At 40.1% G+C, this 16,594-nt stretch overlaps 1 protein-coding gene across 1 annotated transcript; it reads right to left on the bottom strand.

Annotated features, from left to right (window-relative positions):
* Positions 1–3,405: 3,405 nt before the first annotated feature.
* Positions 3,406–8,005, bottom strand: LOC147618298 (uncharacterized). Its single transcript, XM_086774768.1, has 4 exons — positions 6,838–8,005; positions 4,938–6,139; positions 4,512–4,611; positions 3,406–4,434 (listed from the first exon to the last, which is right to left on the bottom strand). The coding sequence occupies exons 1-4, from the start codon at positions 6,992–6,994 to the stop codon at positions 3,743–3,745; spliced, it is 2,151 nt and encodes a 716-aa protein (XP_086630894.1). The 5' UTR covers positions 6,995–8,005; the 3' UTR covers positions 3,406–3,742.
* Positions 8,006–16,594: the final 8,589 nt, after the last annotated feature.

A 16,594-nucleotide genomic window follows, 5' to 3' on the forward strand; every position in this document is an offset into this window, starting at 1 on the left:
CCACCCTTCCAGTAGAGTCTATAGGTTGACTGGGGATTAGGGCTAACGACAGGCTTTCCTTTGGTTCATCTTTTACTGGCCTCTGTGCCACATGGTTAAGTATTTGTGTTAACATGTATGGGTTGTTGACCTTGGACTGATCTGCAAAACTATTTAACAAATAGAAAAGTATTATCTAGCTACTTTTAAAAACACGATTTGAGCACGATCCAAAGATAGGACCAAACACACATAGAGAAAGAGTAGAGGGATTACCTCTCAACATTCTCTCTCTCTATCTCCCAAATCACCTCATAGTTGCTACCATACTTTTTACAAGGTTGATACATGCCATTTACCATTTTGATTGGATTTTGGTCTTTAAGTGATGACATCACTAGAATATTTAGTGTTGAGTATGCGAGTGGATATTAAGGTACAAATTTTAAAAAATGCATTAGTAGAAATATAAATAGACTTGGAGAGAAACTTGATGAAATAAGAGTTAAAGCGATCCACGCATCAGAAAGATAGATAGACTTGGAGAAACTTGATAAAACAAGAGTCAAAGTAGTCCATGGGGGGTGATTATGGTTGAGAAGTATGAAGAAAGTAGTGGTTTGACAATAATTTCAAGGATAAGGATTTCAAGGTTGAGAAATTATAAAGGAATAATCTCAAGGATAAGGATATCAAGGAAGGATATATGGTCTTAATGTACGGTGTTTGAAGCACAAAAACAAATGAGAACTTAGACCTTTCACGGTCATCGAGCTTACTCCATATGGCTCATTTAAATTCGAGACCTTAGATGGAGTAAAAATGCAAGGGCATTTCAAAGGGAGTAAGCTTAAGAAGTTTTATGGACCACCAACTAGTGATATGCTCATTAAGATTTATCTAAGAAATTGGTTAAACAATAAGAGCCTAAACTTTAATGTAATGTAAAGGCTAGACATGCTAAGAACCAAATGATCACAAATCAAAATCAAGCTACTACTTACATGGCCACTTTGATGGAAGCTAATGTTGAACTCAAGGCCATAGAATTAGCTAAATTATGGGTGGGTGTTTACTCAAAATGAACTTGTGCATTATTGTGTTTAGTTTACACGTGCTTTTATATGAAATTCGGAGTTGATGCATGAACTTGTGCACTCTTGTTGTTAATTGACACAAGAGCCAAGAATAGCATGCTTTTATATGAAATGCGGGAGTTGATGCATGAACCTCAACTTGCCAACTCTAATGCTTCTATTAGAAGTATAAATGGACAAAACTTGCATGTTATTGGTTATCTAATTCTTAACTAAAGATAGGAAATGATCACTTGGTTGGAAAGTTCTTTGCTGCTCTACAAGAGCTTTGGAAGATTAGGTATTACTTAGTTAGGGATGGATCAAGTATACACATTACAAATACCATACATGGAAAACATCTAGTGTCTAAACTAGGGATTAGCAGGATGCTCAGGTGCTCACACCATAACAACTACTCATCATATAGTGGGCCTTACAAAATAGAGCAACCCATTACCCACACCTTGACAACGATGAGGGTGGAACATTGATTTCCAACAAATCCAAAGATTCTTCTTGGCATCATTGGTAGTCTTGATTCTATGCTTACGTAGTTCTTTTTACATTGTTGGGGAGAGGTACATGATTTCTCTCTTTTTTTAATGTGGTGTCTAAACTAGGGATCAGTGGGATGCTCAAGTGCTCACACCACCACTACTCATCATATAGGGGGACCTACAAAATAGAGCAACATGTCACCCACACAAGGACAATGACGAGGGTGGAACATTGATTTCCAACAAATACAAAGATTCTCCTTGGCATCGTTTTAGTAGTCTCCATTCTATTTGTACATTGTTCTTTGGTGGCGAGAGGTACATCACAATAACACATCTTTTGCTTTGAATTTTTATTGCTTGTTCTTTCCATATATACTTAGCTATCTTGGAGCTCTAAACTTCATAGCATCCTTTCTTTATTATTGGTTTCTCTGTTTCTACACTTGGTCTTTACTTTATGTATCTCTTCAATTCTTTTTTTTTTTGGCACTCGTGTGTTAATCACATCATCCTTGATTTTTTCTTTGCTCTTAAATTCTTCCTCTCTCTTGGTATGAACTATGGGGCTTTCATCCACCAATTCCTAGTCCAAGCCACCATCACCAGAGATCAAAACTTATTTCTATTAGTACATCACTCATACAAATTTTAGGGCAATGGTTTTGTAGGACCCTTCATCAAGTCATACAAATAGCTGAACAATGGAAACAAGTGTCTTGATTATGGCATGAGCTTGGTAAGAGAAGATTTCTTGGGCAATTGTTGTTGGTTTTGCTGCCAAAATATCTCATATGCACTCTATGTAGACGATGCTAGTGTTGGACCAAACTTGCATGAAAGAAATTTCTATAAGCTTGTGGACCTTAAGGCTTTGTAGATGGACACTCCTATGCAAGCCCATCAGTGCTTTGCAAAAACGTGCAAACATCATGAGAAGACCATGATGCCATAGAGACTAGTTTTTCTTTCTTCATGCACATAAGGAATCAGTATCGTGTGAACATCAATCAATTAACTAAGGCTTCTGTGATTTCTTAATGCACTGTGATTAAACAGGCACAAATCTTCAATATGTGATTTCATTGACTAAGCTAGCCATGACATGAAATATTTTGATTGGGAGCAGCGGCGCACACAACATTAACCATTATAACCTTTACTCTTCCATCCTTTTTTTCAATCCAATGCTCCATATCCCCAATAAAGCTTACAAGGGTAAAACTAAATTAGAATCAAAGCATAACTCATGCAACTCACAAACCTACAACTGGCTGGCATTCCCATTTGTTAACCGACTCAATGCTCCCTGCAGCCCATTTGTTAATGATCGATGAATCTAAATGCAACATGAGATAAGTAAACAAAGTTAAAACTCTGGAGGGGGCCCCTCTCCATCCTGTCCAGGGTCCTTCACAAGGAGGAGAAACCCTTACCAATATTGTTTACAATAATGCATCACCAGAATTAGCAGGCCTACTGGTTAAAGTTGTCAACCTTGTGAAGGATGTGGCAGGTTTGTTTCACATTAGGCTGGATACACCCTCACTACCTCTGCCCACCAAGGAGAGGAATTTTTTGTTTGAAAATGTCAGCTGTCAGAAAATCTTGGCTGCAGACTCCAACCTGGTGGGCAGGCATCCGCAGGACTCTGTGTAAAGACCCTTAGCATTGTCTAGCACGTATCCAAGGGTGTCCAGGCCAGACCATTTCTAATCGCACACCCACAAATGGCACGTTCTTTGGCACACTCTAGCACGCACGCGGGACAAATCTTTTTGGCGAACATAGTTTTAGGACCCATGGCATTTCAAGCCGCGAAAAGAAAAACCAACTACTAATGTCGCATCTGCATAAAAGCACACTCATTTTATTGTACGAACTTGTATTACATTGATGTGAGAAGGCAGGTGGATGGACATACATCTATAAGAGGGAAATCTGGTCATCCTGAAATGGGGAATGCATGGACATACATATATAAGAGGGAAATCTGGTCATCCTGAAATGGGGAATGCATAATTGGGGTAGTGTGTAAAATCAGTACAAAGCTAGGTGGACAGCAGACAGATGGCGTGTATGGGCAAAATCTCGTCAAACTGAAATGGAGAATGCATACTTTGTTAATGTCCAAAATCGGCACAAAGCCAGGTGGACAGACATATAGCATGTAAGGGCAGAATCTAATCATACTAGAATGGTGAATGCATACTTGTTCAGTGTGCGGAACCCAAGGAAAAGGCAGAAAAAGATCAGAACTGCAGCTGCTAAACGAAACAGAGAAACCATCACCCCCCTTCTCAGACTGTTGTAAGGATTCGCATAATCTTTGGCAGGAAAAAGTTGGGCAGCCGGTTTCCCCAGTGCAAACACTTTGTCATTGAACCTCCTACGTAGGCTGCCTTCAAGTTGAATCAATCGGGTGCCCAGTGATATTGCCTTTGCTCTGCTTACCAGGCCTCTGAATGCAGAGTTCCAAAAAGAACTACGCAGGGATGGGGTGTTTGGATGCTCAGTTTCTGATTCCACACAACCACCAGAAACTGATGGGTCATGGGCAGCCTCGCAATCAGGACTTGCTTCTTGAGTGCAACTAGTTGAGGTTAGCAGGTGGGTTGATGACCCAGATGAAGCTACTGGTATGCAAGCATCCTCCTCAAAAGTGACTGTTTCTACCTTGCTTTCATGAATGAAAGCAGTAGAATACACGGTGGCATCATTTGTTATAGGATCTTCATCCTGTGAATCTGTCAATGCTGCATAATAGAGTTGTGGAGGCGCCTCCTCAATTTTTGAAACTGTGTAGGATGACATATGCTTGGACAAGAAACTCCTAGTTGAAGACTTCATGACATGGGCCGTGTCACCATGACCAGGACCTGCAGAAACGAAACCCCTATAACCAGCGCACACATGTGGACCACCATACCAAGCAACTAATAACCATAAATGTTACCTGAAGATAACTCAGCAAAAATCTGGCCACCATTGTTAGAAGCATCTTCGTCTATCCGTATGCCTATATGATTCGAAACTCCACCCACTAGCATTTGTGCCTGTAGATTGAAACTTCCTAGGTTTTAGTCACAACACACAGACAAAACTCATGAGGAAGTGCCCCCCACTTTTGTTGGTGCCCAATGTCTGCCCAAAAAGACATTTCACAAAAAAAGCGCACAGGTTTCGGGTCACCACATGAAAGATAAGAGCAGCATCCCTTGCTCAGTTTACTGAGCCACTAGAGGGCTGCCTTATCAGAAAGAAAAAAAGCATGTCAGCAGACACAGGCATCAAACCTCCACACAAAGTGCAAGATTATCAACCAATGGTGATGTTGAAGGGTAAATCCATGTCAGAGATAAGAGGGAAAGCTTATTCTCACCTCTGGGTACGCACTGTGGACGGCTTCAGGCTGCTGCAGCACATCAGTGTTCATCATGTTTCCACCTGACTGCAACCGTACTCGGCGGGGGGCCAAGCCCTGTGTGTGCAATACATCTGGCACCCATCCACCAGTTCCAACGACCATGTTGGAGATGGTGAACTGCTGCTGTTCTTCATGTCTACCAAACTCAACACCCTGTACCGGTGATCTCGACACAAACCCATCAAGCGGAGAATTCAAATCATCTAGCTCGAAGAAGTCACCGCCCACCAGACTGCCATCGTCACTGAACAGACCATCATGATTGTAAACAGGGGCATTGCTGACACCAGCTTGATCAGAATCAAAAAGATGCAGCATCTCTCCTAGTATCTCCGCTTCACCAGAAGCTGGATGCACGATGTCATGAAAGCTGTTACCATCAAGGTCAATACGGCTGGGAAAGACCAGAAAAGCATCCAAATCTGAGGGAGTGTCACCATTGAACTGGTGGTGGTGGCGTGGAATAGTCCCTCCTGCCTGGTCAGAGATGGCAAACACCGTCCCAGCTTCCAAACTTGTGACCTGTGTGGTATCAGAGATGAAGGACTGAAGGAAAGCATCTATCTCTAGCTCACAATCAGCACCCAACCTTTCTATGCTTGAGAAGTCGTCACTACCACACCCTTCCGATGACATCTCTGAAGTAACCATCTGGCCTGGTAGCTTCAAAGCCTCAGATCGATCTGGTAAATCGAAAACCTTGGGCCCATCACTGCTCTCAGAGAGTTGCGGAAGCTTCTCACCCACATCATTTGCCAAACCCCCCAAACTCAAAGACGCTTCCAATTCATCATTTTCATACAAGATGGGTGCCCCGTACTGCTCCCCATTTCTTGGCCCAGGCCCGCCTTTCTTGCGAACCCGGCAGAGCACAGCAGCACAAACAATGTTAATTTTCTTCTCAGATTCTTCATCCAGTCTGTACTCATGCATGATCCAATCTGTCCGTCTCCCACTGGGAGCTCGCCCCTCATAGTATACCAGAGTCTTCTTCACCCCAACAATATAAGGGGAACTGCAGACTTTCCGATCCTTCCCTGTTGCTTTCCAATACCCTTTACTTGTTGTTCTGTTGATGCGGGCAGTGTGGGAGTGTTTGTTATCTTGAGCATTGAAAAAGTACCATTCTGGATCCCTGCTTGGTCGAGCAGATTGTCCTGCACACAACAAGAAATCAACATTAGAAGTTCAATCTATTTATGACTTTTTGGCACATACATACACAGAAACATACATGTGCACGCATGCGATCTATTTAAGAATTTAACACTTCAACACACATATTGCACGAGCATGCATGAAACCATCCCTGGAATTAGACAAACCAATGAATACATGGTGTGCAAAACAGACATCAAATACTGTGTGCGTGCCTGCACATATGACCATCTCTGTAATTAGACAAACCAATGAATGATGCATAGTGTGCAAAACAGACCAAAAAATACAATCACACAGAAATGTTAAATTTTGAAAAATGAGCAAAAAATGTATCCCTAAAATCAGGGCAAAATACATAAACATACCAGGTCAAAAACTATCCTAGAAAATCAGACAGATCAGTACATACAAAATGTGCAAAGCAAACACCAAAATCCAAATTTTTAGAAGAAAAAAAAAACATCTATATCACAAATTATCCAAAAAATGAAATCTCGAATTCTCCAAAACAAACGTCCCAAATTATCCACACCAAAAAAACCATCATCCCAAGATATCCCAAATCACCCAAAAAAATCTATCAAATTACCCAAATCACTAAGTAGACACCAAACCAAGGTTATCCCAATCAACACCATGATCATATCATAGTCCAAAATTACAAACCCATAAACTAATTATATTCTTGGATTACCAGGCAAATCCCAGGGTTCAAACTTGTAGATGTCCACCTCTGCAATGACCCCCTGATGAAAGCTCCTGCCACATGCTTTGTTCTTGAGGTAATGCACCACCAGCTCTTCATCCGTTGGGCTGAATCTGAATCCCGGAGGCAGGCCTTGTTGTCCCATTAAGAATTACCACGGGCAAAAAGTGTAAAATATGTAGTAATTGGCACGATAGTAACCAAAATTGGGACTTCGGGCATACAAAGTCGAGTACAACCGAGAATTGTAGAGAAATAAGGGATTATTTTCAGGATTAGTGATTGTGGGGAGGAATAAGAGCATGAATAAGGCTACTGATGATACAAATGATACAAATGGAGGTCGGAGTTAGGGCTAGGAGAAAATATACAGTGTTATTGCCTTAGTGAAAGGGTTAAAACCTGAATAGAGACTTAATGCGTTAAATGCCCTAATCAAATTTCAATGGAGTTGCAAGCTTGAAAGGATAGGCAGGATTATGATCAAAAGATGTAGAGAAGTAGTGATTGTAGGGGAATACACACAATTGGGGCTACTGATGATTAGAAATACAGGTTTGGATTAGGAAATTTAACAAGGAATTTGGGTTCATGTAGTAGTAAAAGCTTGAATGGGTGGACACGGAGCGGTAGGTAGGCGGTGAGGGATGGAGCTAAGGGGTGATATGCACTCAGTTTGAAAAAAGGGCGAAAGGGTCTGTTCGCAGAGGGGTAAGGTAGCTAGGGCAAGAGACATAGGAGTGAAGATGGATGGGCGATTAGGGGCAGAGGAAAGCTCTGGCTATGGCGATTGAGGATGGAAGATTAGGGAAAGGCAAAGGTCTGGCTTTGGAAATCGAAGATCTGGTTGAAGAAGGTAAGTGGCGAAGCTCTGGGTAAGGCGATGCAAGTGGGCGATGGGAAAGAGCAAGCTCTAGTGATGGGCGATCGAAACAGGGCAAGCTGCGTAGGGCAAGAGGCTGGCTATGGCGAGTTGAGAAAGGGCGAGCACGGCGAAGAGGCCTTCGTCGAAAGGGGGGTTCAGCATTAAGAAGAGACCTCCCCTAACCGCGGTTATCTTAAGGCTTAATCCTGAAAAACTAAACCTCGCTTTGGTTTTCGTTTGCGCGTTGCTAGCATGGCGCTCTCTCATTGGCTGTCTGGCGTGGTCGTCTTCGACTTGCGTCTCCAGCACGCCTCAAGATTTATTAAGGTTAGAACGTACTAAACTTTAATTAACCAAGTGTTGTGGTGAAATCCTTAGAGTGGGTTCATACGTATTTCAATAGGCTCCTACAATGAGCAAAAAAAGAAAATCAATTCATTTGGAGGACAGGTATTAAAGAGTTATCTCCTACGATCGCACTCGTCTTCTTTTTCTCCAATTCACATTGCATGCTAGTCTTTTTAACTTGTTGTCCTTGCAAGGCTTTCCAACATAAGATCATGCAAGACTCTAAACTCTTATACACTATCATGATAGTACGCACCCCTTTGGTATCGCCATTGGAGCTACCCATCTCAACAATGTAGGGCCCATCTGGATTGCCTGTCACAAATGGACCATCAATCTTGCTTTACACCCATCACATGCTGTGTAAGAGCCCCGTCCCACCAAGGGTTCCATTATGTTTCCACACACTAGGTTACCAAGAATGTTGGGGGGGGGGGCGGGGGGGGGGGGGCGGTGCTACTCTTATGCATGTAAAGAAAAGGAGAAGTTTGAGTAACAACATGCAACCTTGCAGGTAGATGGGGGATGGAAAATTTTCACCCCTTGCAACAGATGCAATTGAATCCAAACCAGCCGCCATGTTAGGGTAGGACCTATCTTTTTGGTGTGTGCTAGCATGGTTTGTAGCCCCTCATTTTTTATGGCCCCCCAATATGTTACACATTGCTGAGAGCAAAAGTTATTCGAAGCATCATCAAATTAGGAGAATTTGTCGTGCAATCAAAATCGTCCAAAGGGGGGGAGTTGGGGGTGTCTAATCGGCCTTACTACCTACTTAATACATCTTTATGCCATCCTCTAGTGCAAGCAACTTCAACCGTGCTAAGCTTACATGCATAATGTTACAATTCTTGGATGTCGCTAAGCTTGCAAGTATAAAGTCACAATTGTTGTGATGTTTGTGAAAAGGTGTTTCTAATTTAGCCTTTTATGGACACCCTATTGTGGAATTTTGTTCCTTACTGCCTACAACCTAGTGTGTGTATATATATATATATATTCGTACATACATACACACATACATACATACATACATACATACATAGAGAGAGAGAGAGAGAGAGAGAGAGAGAGAGAGAGAGAGAGAGAGAGGTTTTTGCATGGAGGTTATACATGTGCCCAAATGTTGCCATCTAAGTCAGATTCTACTACAAGGCACAATGTATTCCTACTTATTCAATTTTACTTGACTCGTTTTCTCATTGGAACCACACATTTGGTATGTTGGTGTGGGCACTCTTTTGAGCCCACCCTTGGTCATTTTTGTTGGTTTTGCATCAATTTTAGTTTCTCAAGGACTTCTTCTTAGTACTCGTTGTTGTGGATAGTCAACAATGCTCAACATCTCACCTTCACGCCCATTTAGAAATCTTCACGTCCATATAACAATCTTCACGCCCATTATTATCACTATAGTATGATGTGGAAAAGTTGCTTATGAATTTTTAAAGTATCCTATAGCTTAGGCAAGATATTCATATTCAATTTTATAAAATCAACTAGTTTATTTGGACTAACTTTAATGTTTCAAATAATATGTTTGCATTTGTTACATGGGACATGTCTCATCACTTCAGCTTTGTTCTATGAATGAACTTTCAAATTCCTACCATCAAAAGCTTGATAATCTTCATCTTTTGAGTGATGACATTTTATAATAGTAACAATACATAAATTAATTTTTAAAATCATGCCTTTCATTCTTAATTTTTTCATTTCTTTAGTTGTAAAATATTTTATACTTGTATTATGATAATGAATCATGATTATTTTGTGTGAGTGTGCATGTGTGTGGCATGTGTGGGTGCACATGTAGGCACATACCAACATGTGTGTGTGTGTGTGTATGTGTGTGCGTGTGCGTGTGTGTGCGTGTACGTGTGTGTGCATGTGCGTGTGCGCGTGGGCACATGTGTATATGTGCATGTTCATGTTTGTGTACGTGTGTATTATGGCATGTGTTTATGCGTGAGAGAGAGAGAGAGAGAGAGAGAGAGAGAGAGAGAGAGAGAGAGAGAGAGAGAGAAGAAGAAGAAGAAGAAGAAGAGAAGAAGAGAAGAGAACTTTTTAACGTCGTAGGAAACTATCGCAAGAGACCAAATTGATCTATCCGACAAGATTTGAACTCAAGACCTTTGATTCAAGAGAGAGAGAGAGAGAGAGAGAGAGAGAGAGAGAGAGAGAGGAATGGGGGGTTGTGTAATGGAATTAATGATATTCAAAAGCATGATCTTCAAAAGATTTTCTAGATGGGTGTTGATTTGGTTAAAGAAAAGAATCCTTAAAGATTTGTTTAACATGCATTAACTCTTTGATGCAATGTAAATAAATTTTTTTAAATCCATCTGCGCGATAGGATAAAATTTGACCACATTGTAGCAAATTGTCTCTTTAAGAATATTCTAGAGTAAGAGTTGGAGGAGATACTGCAAAATGTTTTTAAGATTGTTGTTGGGTCCACTCACTTACAAACTTAAGATCTACCAAAAATATTGCAACATAAAATATCTATGCAAAGGAAAAATGTTGGTTGAAAAGTTTATTGAGAATATGAAAGATAATGTCTTAACACTACTCTCATATATAGGTGTTAACACTATTAAGGCAAAATCTTAGAGTGTTGAAGTTTAAGGGTAGAATCAACATTTCCATGGTTTATGTCACCTTATAATCGCTTTTTCAATGTAGAATAGCATTTCACAAGCCAAAATGGGAGGCAATATAAAAAATCATCAAGCCATGGGTGGTATTGCTCTCCTTCGGACTTCCCACCCTTATGCATTGAGTTTTCAAGGAAAAGATGATCCAAGTTGGTACCTCAAAACATAGAAGCACTTTTTTTATGACACTTCCCCACTAGTCAAGCTTTGTAAAGAATGAGTACGGTTCTATACTCAATTCTTACCTTATCGTTCCCCACTAGTCAAGCTTTGTAAAGAATGAGTATTGTTCTGGACTCAATTCTTACCTTATTATTCTAACTTCGCACTTTAGGGTTTGTCATTATATTAAATGTAAAGCTAAAGTAGAAAATAATGGATTACACTTTTATATCACAAAGAGGAGTCAAACCTTAAACCACTACACACATACACACAAGATATACACATTTTCATGCACACATCCACATGTATACACATGACATATGCCTCACTTGACATGTGCACACATGCGCTCGTATACATGTGCATGTGCATGCACATTCGTGCCCCCACACACAAAGGGAGTTTTAGCATAAGATTAGATTAATATGAGAATTAAAGTTTACATAAATTTCACTCAAATTTGTGTGCATGTGTGTGTGTGTGTGTGTGTGTGTGTGTTTAGGGAAAATGGGTGAGGGGGCGCTTGTGGTGGGGAGGGAATGTGCACAAGCATGGCTTATGTTAAATTATCGATTATCCTTTTATGTTTGTACTTTTATGATTACATTAACTTTGATTGGCCAAAAATAGATGTTTGAATAGAATATAATAAAAAATTGTGTAGTGCCATACACTATTATACATTATTGTTACTCCTTTTCTCTGTACACTTTTTGTAATCCTCACCCTAGCTTAGATAGTTCACATTGTATATGGCTAAGCGCCCACCATTGTAATGAAAGCCAGCCATATAATGCTTGAATATGTAATGAGAGAACATGTTTTGGGCACCCCATAAGTGTAGGCGGGCCCCGATTAGTTATAATGACTTATGGGAGTGTGTAAAGACATTCTTGGTAATACAATCTACATTGAGCCCTAGCTTGGAGAGCTTTTCTTTACTTGCTTGTCTTGTGATTTCTTATCTTCTCATGCTTCCAAATCTTGTATGTTCATGGCTATGAATCTTGTTAGCTTGCTTACATGCTTGTGCGAGTGTCTATGTGTGTGGGGTATGTACATTTACCGAGCAAAAACCTCCAAGTTAAAAATGCCAAGGTATAATTTTCCACATGCATTAATTCATATATTTATCCAAGAAATTATACCACATACTACAAAAAAGGGTTAGTGGGGATACATGTTCAGTAGAATTTCTTGGCATGGCCTCCTCTACAAGCACACATGACCTCCATATCCTCCCTATTTACTTGTATAAAGTACCTAGGGAAGAGTCCCTAGCATGATTATGTTCTCCATTACATTACCATGACCTCCTTTTCTTCTCTACTCCCCCCTTAGGGAAAGTCCTTAAGGAGGAGTCCCTAAGATAACAAGATCTCCTCTACATGCACATGAACTAGGATAACTTGGTGTGAAAGAAAGCAAGCCCAAGTACTTTCTCTAGAGCTCAATGTAGATTGTATTACCAAGAATGTCTTTAAAAACATGATTTATTATGAAAAAATTTAAAAATAAAGATCTAGATCTACAATTGGATAAGTTTAAAAGCTATTTCTTATGCTTTTTTTAGCAACATTACTTAGGTCTATCCTACTATGTATATGGGGATGATCTCCTCTGTAGACCTATGAACTCCTTGTCCTTCCTACTTTTGTTGATTAAGTGCATGGAGGGGAGTTTCTTACATGGGCATGATCTCTACTTATGCCTACATTCACATGTCTTAAATCCACCAGTCTCTCTTCATGCCACCCTCACATGTAACTCCTAATATTCAGTTGTGCTTGTTTTCTAGCCATCATGTAATATCAATGTTTCTTTCTTAGAATGTAAAAAATATATAATTTAATAATATATCCATATTTCTTGGATAACATGCTAGTGCGATCATGTGATTTCTCTCAAAAAGCTAGTAATTGCTCATCTTTTGTCATACCTTACCTCGAGAGCTTGTGGGTTTTCGCTCGAAAAATGGTAGGTCCCGTTTGTGTGCATGTTGAGAGCTTGATGCTTGCATGATTCTAGTCTTGTGACTAGCTAGTTGTGGTGGAGAGTGAGAGACTGAGACAGAAAGAGATAGCGTAGGTGGAGAGAAAGACATAGTGTACCTGTGGAGAGAAAGCTTTCTAGCTTTCCTTTGCGAGTTTGGATTATAAAGAGTCCAAGAAATTGGATTGGTAGACCTTGAGGGTTTGACAAACCTTAAGGCTTCCTTTCCTGAGATCAATGCACTTTCCTTGAGGGTTTGACAAACCTTAAGGCTTCCTTTCCTGAGATCAATGCACTTTCATGCTTTAGATGGTTCATACTTCTGGTGTAAACAATGCTTGTTGTGAAGCTACAACTTCCCTAAACAAGAGGTGCCACTGTCGGGTAATAGAACTAGTGCTAGAGTGGAATTAGAGCATTCTATTGATCCATTATTTGTTTTACTTTTCCCATGAGTTACAAAACTTGTTGTGGTAGATTGATTGACTGTTGAGTTGGAGTGAGATTTAAAGTGACTAGTGTGTTGGAAGTGTGATTAGAGTAGGAGTTTTGTGTGGTTTTTGCTAACTTACCATCTTATCTTCTTTGTTTTCTTGTTTTTTGATCAATGGTGGGTGATGGTGGAAAAAGGAAGGGCAACCCTTCAAGTGCTTAGGTTGAAGTCCCATGACATCCTTAGGTACCAATTTCATCATAAATTACTTCGATTTTGTGCAATTTTCACTTAATTAGGCTAATTTTTAACTTTCAATTCTTACAAAAATTATTGATTTTTTAGTGTTTGATTCTTAATTGATGGCATTGTGCCATCAAGTGGAGCTTTAATCCATTTAATAAGTGGTTTAGGAAATAAATCATGCCTAAATGGAAGGGCAGAGGCAAAACTGTGCAGGAAAAACATGTGAGAATTGCTCTCTGGAAAGTCCAATTATCGTCGGTCTATGAAGTTCCATCATCATTGGACCTAGAGTTCAATCGCTTAGGATTAAAGCAAGCATGGATTGAAATGGAACAACACAATACAAAGCACTAAATTGTAGAAAGAAGTGGAGAGTAAACAATATTATTGCTTGCAAAAACTCCTTTTATTGGATTGAGGTATTGTCGTTGCTCTTCACAAGATTCTTATATAAGACTTGGCAGTGGTAGTAGTAATCTGAATTTGGCTAGCCATTATGTGGCTATGATCTTGAAGAAAAGACTAAATTGATTTGAATAAGATCTAAATTTAAACTCATTTCCACTGGGGAGTTATGCCTGAATTTGACAGAGAATAATGAGGGGACGTACACATTGAATGCATGAAAATCTATTAGGCTGGTAGTACACATTGAATGCAAGAAAATCTATTAGGCTGGTAGTAGCCGATGGAAAATAGTAAGGGGACGTACACATTGAATGCACAAAAATCTAGGAAATTTGTCAGAGACTGACAGTGTCAACATAGGTACTGACATGTAGGAGAGTGCAATCATCAACATTCTGATCGTGGAACAGTTCGATTGTCAACATAGGTACTGACATGTAGGAGAGTGCAATCATCAACATTCTGATCGTGGAACAATTCGATTGTCGTACGACCAATCGTGTGTACAAGCGTGACTATTGTTGAAGTCCGGTCTCCTCGCATGACTACTAATCCTACAATCATTTACACAAACCAGTCATTAGTATGACCAATCATGTATACACAATCGTGTACGAGCAGTCACTTCAGCAAAGTCGCATGTACGAGTGCGATTGCTATTGAAGTCCGGTCGCCCAACGACTGCTAATCCTAAATCATATAACCAATCATGTATGCACAATTGTGTACGAGCAGTCACTGTACGACCAATCTCTAAGATGTCCAGTCGTCTAATGTTTGATCGATGAGTTTAATCATTGTCTAGAAAGTGTAACTGCTATACGAGTTCAATCTCCCGATTAAACTAGTCCGATCGTGTCATTAGAGATTCCAGGGAGAAAATTTCTAGAGTTTCCAAAGATTGATTTTCACAATTTCCAATGCGAGACCCAAATACCTCTTGAAGAACAGTCATTCCTTAAAACACATAAAAACTTGAAAAAACCATTAAAAAGTATAAATTTTATAAACTTAAAAACATAAAAAACCAAGAAAATTTGTGATTCCTAGCAAATGATTTTGGCATTGGACTAAGTGCTTATGCATTTACGTTGGGGCCGAATCATTACGACTTCATACTCAAACCCAACATTTGAGCACCAAACATTATCATAGGTGCCAATGCTAGGGAGTGAGATAGGACCAAGAGATGATCTAAGCACCCTAGTAGCTCCAGATTCCAATAGGCATATCAAGAATCCTTCCTAAGGACCTCAGACAAAACCGGTAAGGACTCAGCTCCCTAATGTAATTGACAAAATCTTCGTAATGAGGTTTAGAGTTGACATTGAAGGAATGATGCTATATGAGGATGTCTCACGTAACCTCTACATAAAATCACTACTAGTACTAGGAACTTGCATGGATCTTTTCAATTCCCTGCGCTGCACCTCTAGTGAGAAAGTGTTACCAGCAAGCCACAGATCAAATGACATATGTCAATGAAGAAGGTAACACATACACCCCAAGACTTGCCGACATGACAAGGAGGTAAGGAGGGAGTCTTGGGGTGTATGTGTTACCTTCTTCATAGACATATATCGATTAAGAAGGTAACACATACACCCTAAGGCTTGCTTGCAATGAATACAGAGAGTCCTACGTAGGGAATGAATACAGAGAGTCCTAGGTAGGGGGAGTCACACCACCCTTAGCCTACCAAAGTGAATGGACAATGGAAGGAAGAGAAGGAAGAGAGTCCTAGGTAGGGGGAGTCACACCACCCTTAGCCTACCAAAGTGAATGGACAATGGAAGGAAGAGAAGGAAGAGAAGGGGTGTATGTGTTACCTTCTTCATAGACATATATTGATTAAGAAGGTAACACATACACCCTAAGACTTGCTTGCAACAGAGAGTCCTAGGTAGGGAATGAATACAGAGAGTCCTAGGTAGGGGGATTCACACCACCCTTATCGTACCAAAGTGAATGGACAATGGAAGGAAGAGAAGGAAGAACCTCTCAAGAGGAAATCACTTTAAGAAGAGGTAGTCTAGTGGGAGAGCAAGAATTCTCATTCTAAACCCATAGACAGGACACTAACTTTCAGATTCCTTCCTGATGATTAGACCCAATTAGAGAAGAAAGGATGAGGAGAATTAGTACCATATGAAGTCACAAACAAAGAGCTACAAGCCAACCAATAGCAAGTTGGATACTGAGAGTGGGATAACCAATGATGCATATGGCAGAACATACTTCCAAAACTATTACTTGAAACATCCGTGGTATGTAGAACCATCCTATGTAGTAGAACCTCCCGAAGCTAAACCTAGGTACGCAGCCAGCATAGTAGCTCGGTTACATGAGTTGGTGAGAGATTGTATCAACCACCTTAAGAACTTGAACCTGGCTAATCTCATTTTCTTAGAGGGTTTGAGAAGCAAGTAATTGCATGATGCATTGTATACATACAATGCATTGTTTGAACCTGACTAGTCTCATTGTTCTTAGAGGGTTCAAGAAGCAAGCAATTGCATGAGGCATTATATGCTAGAAGCACGCAATTCCATGATGCATTGCATGCATATAATGCATTGTTTGAACCTGACTAATCTCATTGTTCTTAGAGGGTTTGAGAAGCAAGCA

The sequence above is a fragment of the Cibotium barometz genome, chromosome 35 (assembly GCF_041138505.1).
Source record: "Cibotium barometz isolate CiBa-2024 chromosome 35, ASM4113850v1, whole genome shotgun sequence".
In the NCBI taxonomy this organism is placed as follows: Eukaryota; Viridiplantae; Streptophyta; class Polypodiopsida; order Cyatheales; family Cibotiaceae; genus Cibotium; species Cibotium barometz.

Excerpts from the sequence above, each read along its gene's own strand:
- LOC147618298 (XM_086774768.1), bottom strand. The coding sequence starts at position 6,994 with ATGGGACAACAAGGCCTGCCTCCGGGATTCAGATTCAGCCCAACGGAT. Across the intron at positions 6,140-6,837 it reads TGAACCCTGGGATTTGCCTG|GACAATCTGCTCGACCAAGC; the intron begins GTAATCCAAGAA and ends TGTTGTGTGCAG. Across the intron at positions 4,612-4,937 it reads TCCACAGTGCGTACCCAGAG|GCACAAATGCTAGTGGGTGG; the intron begins GTGAGAATAAGC and ends TTCAATCTACAG.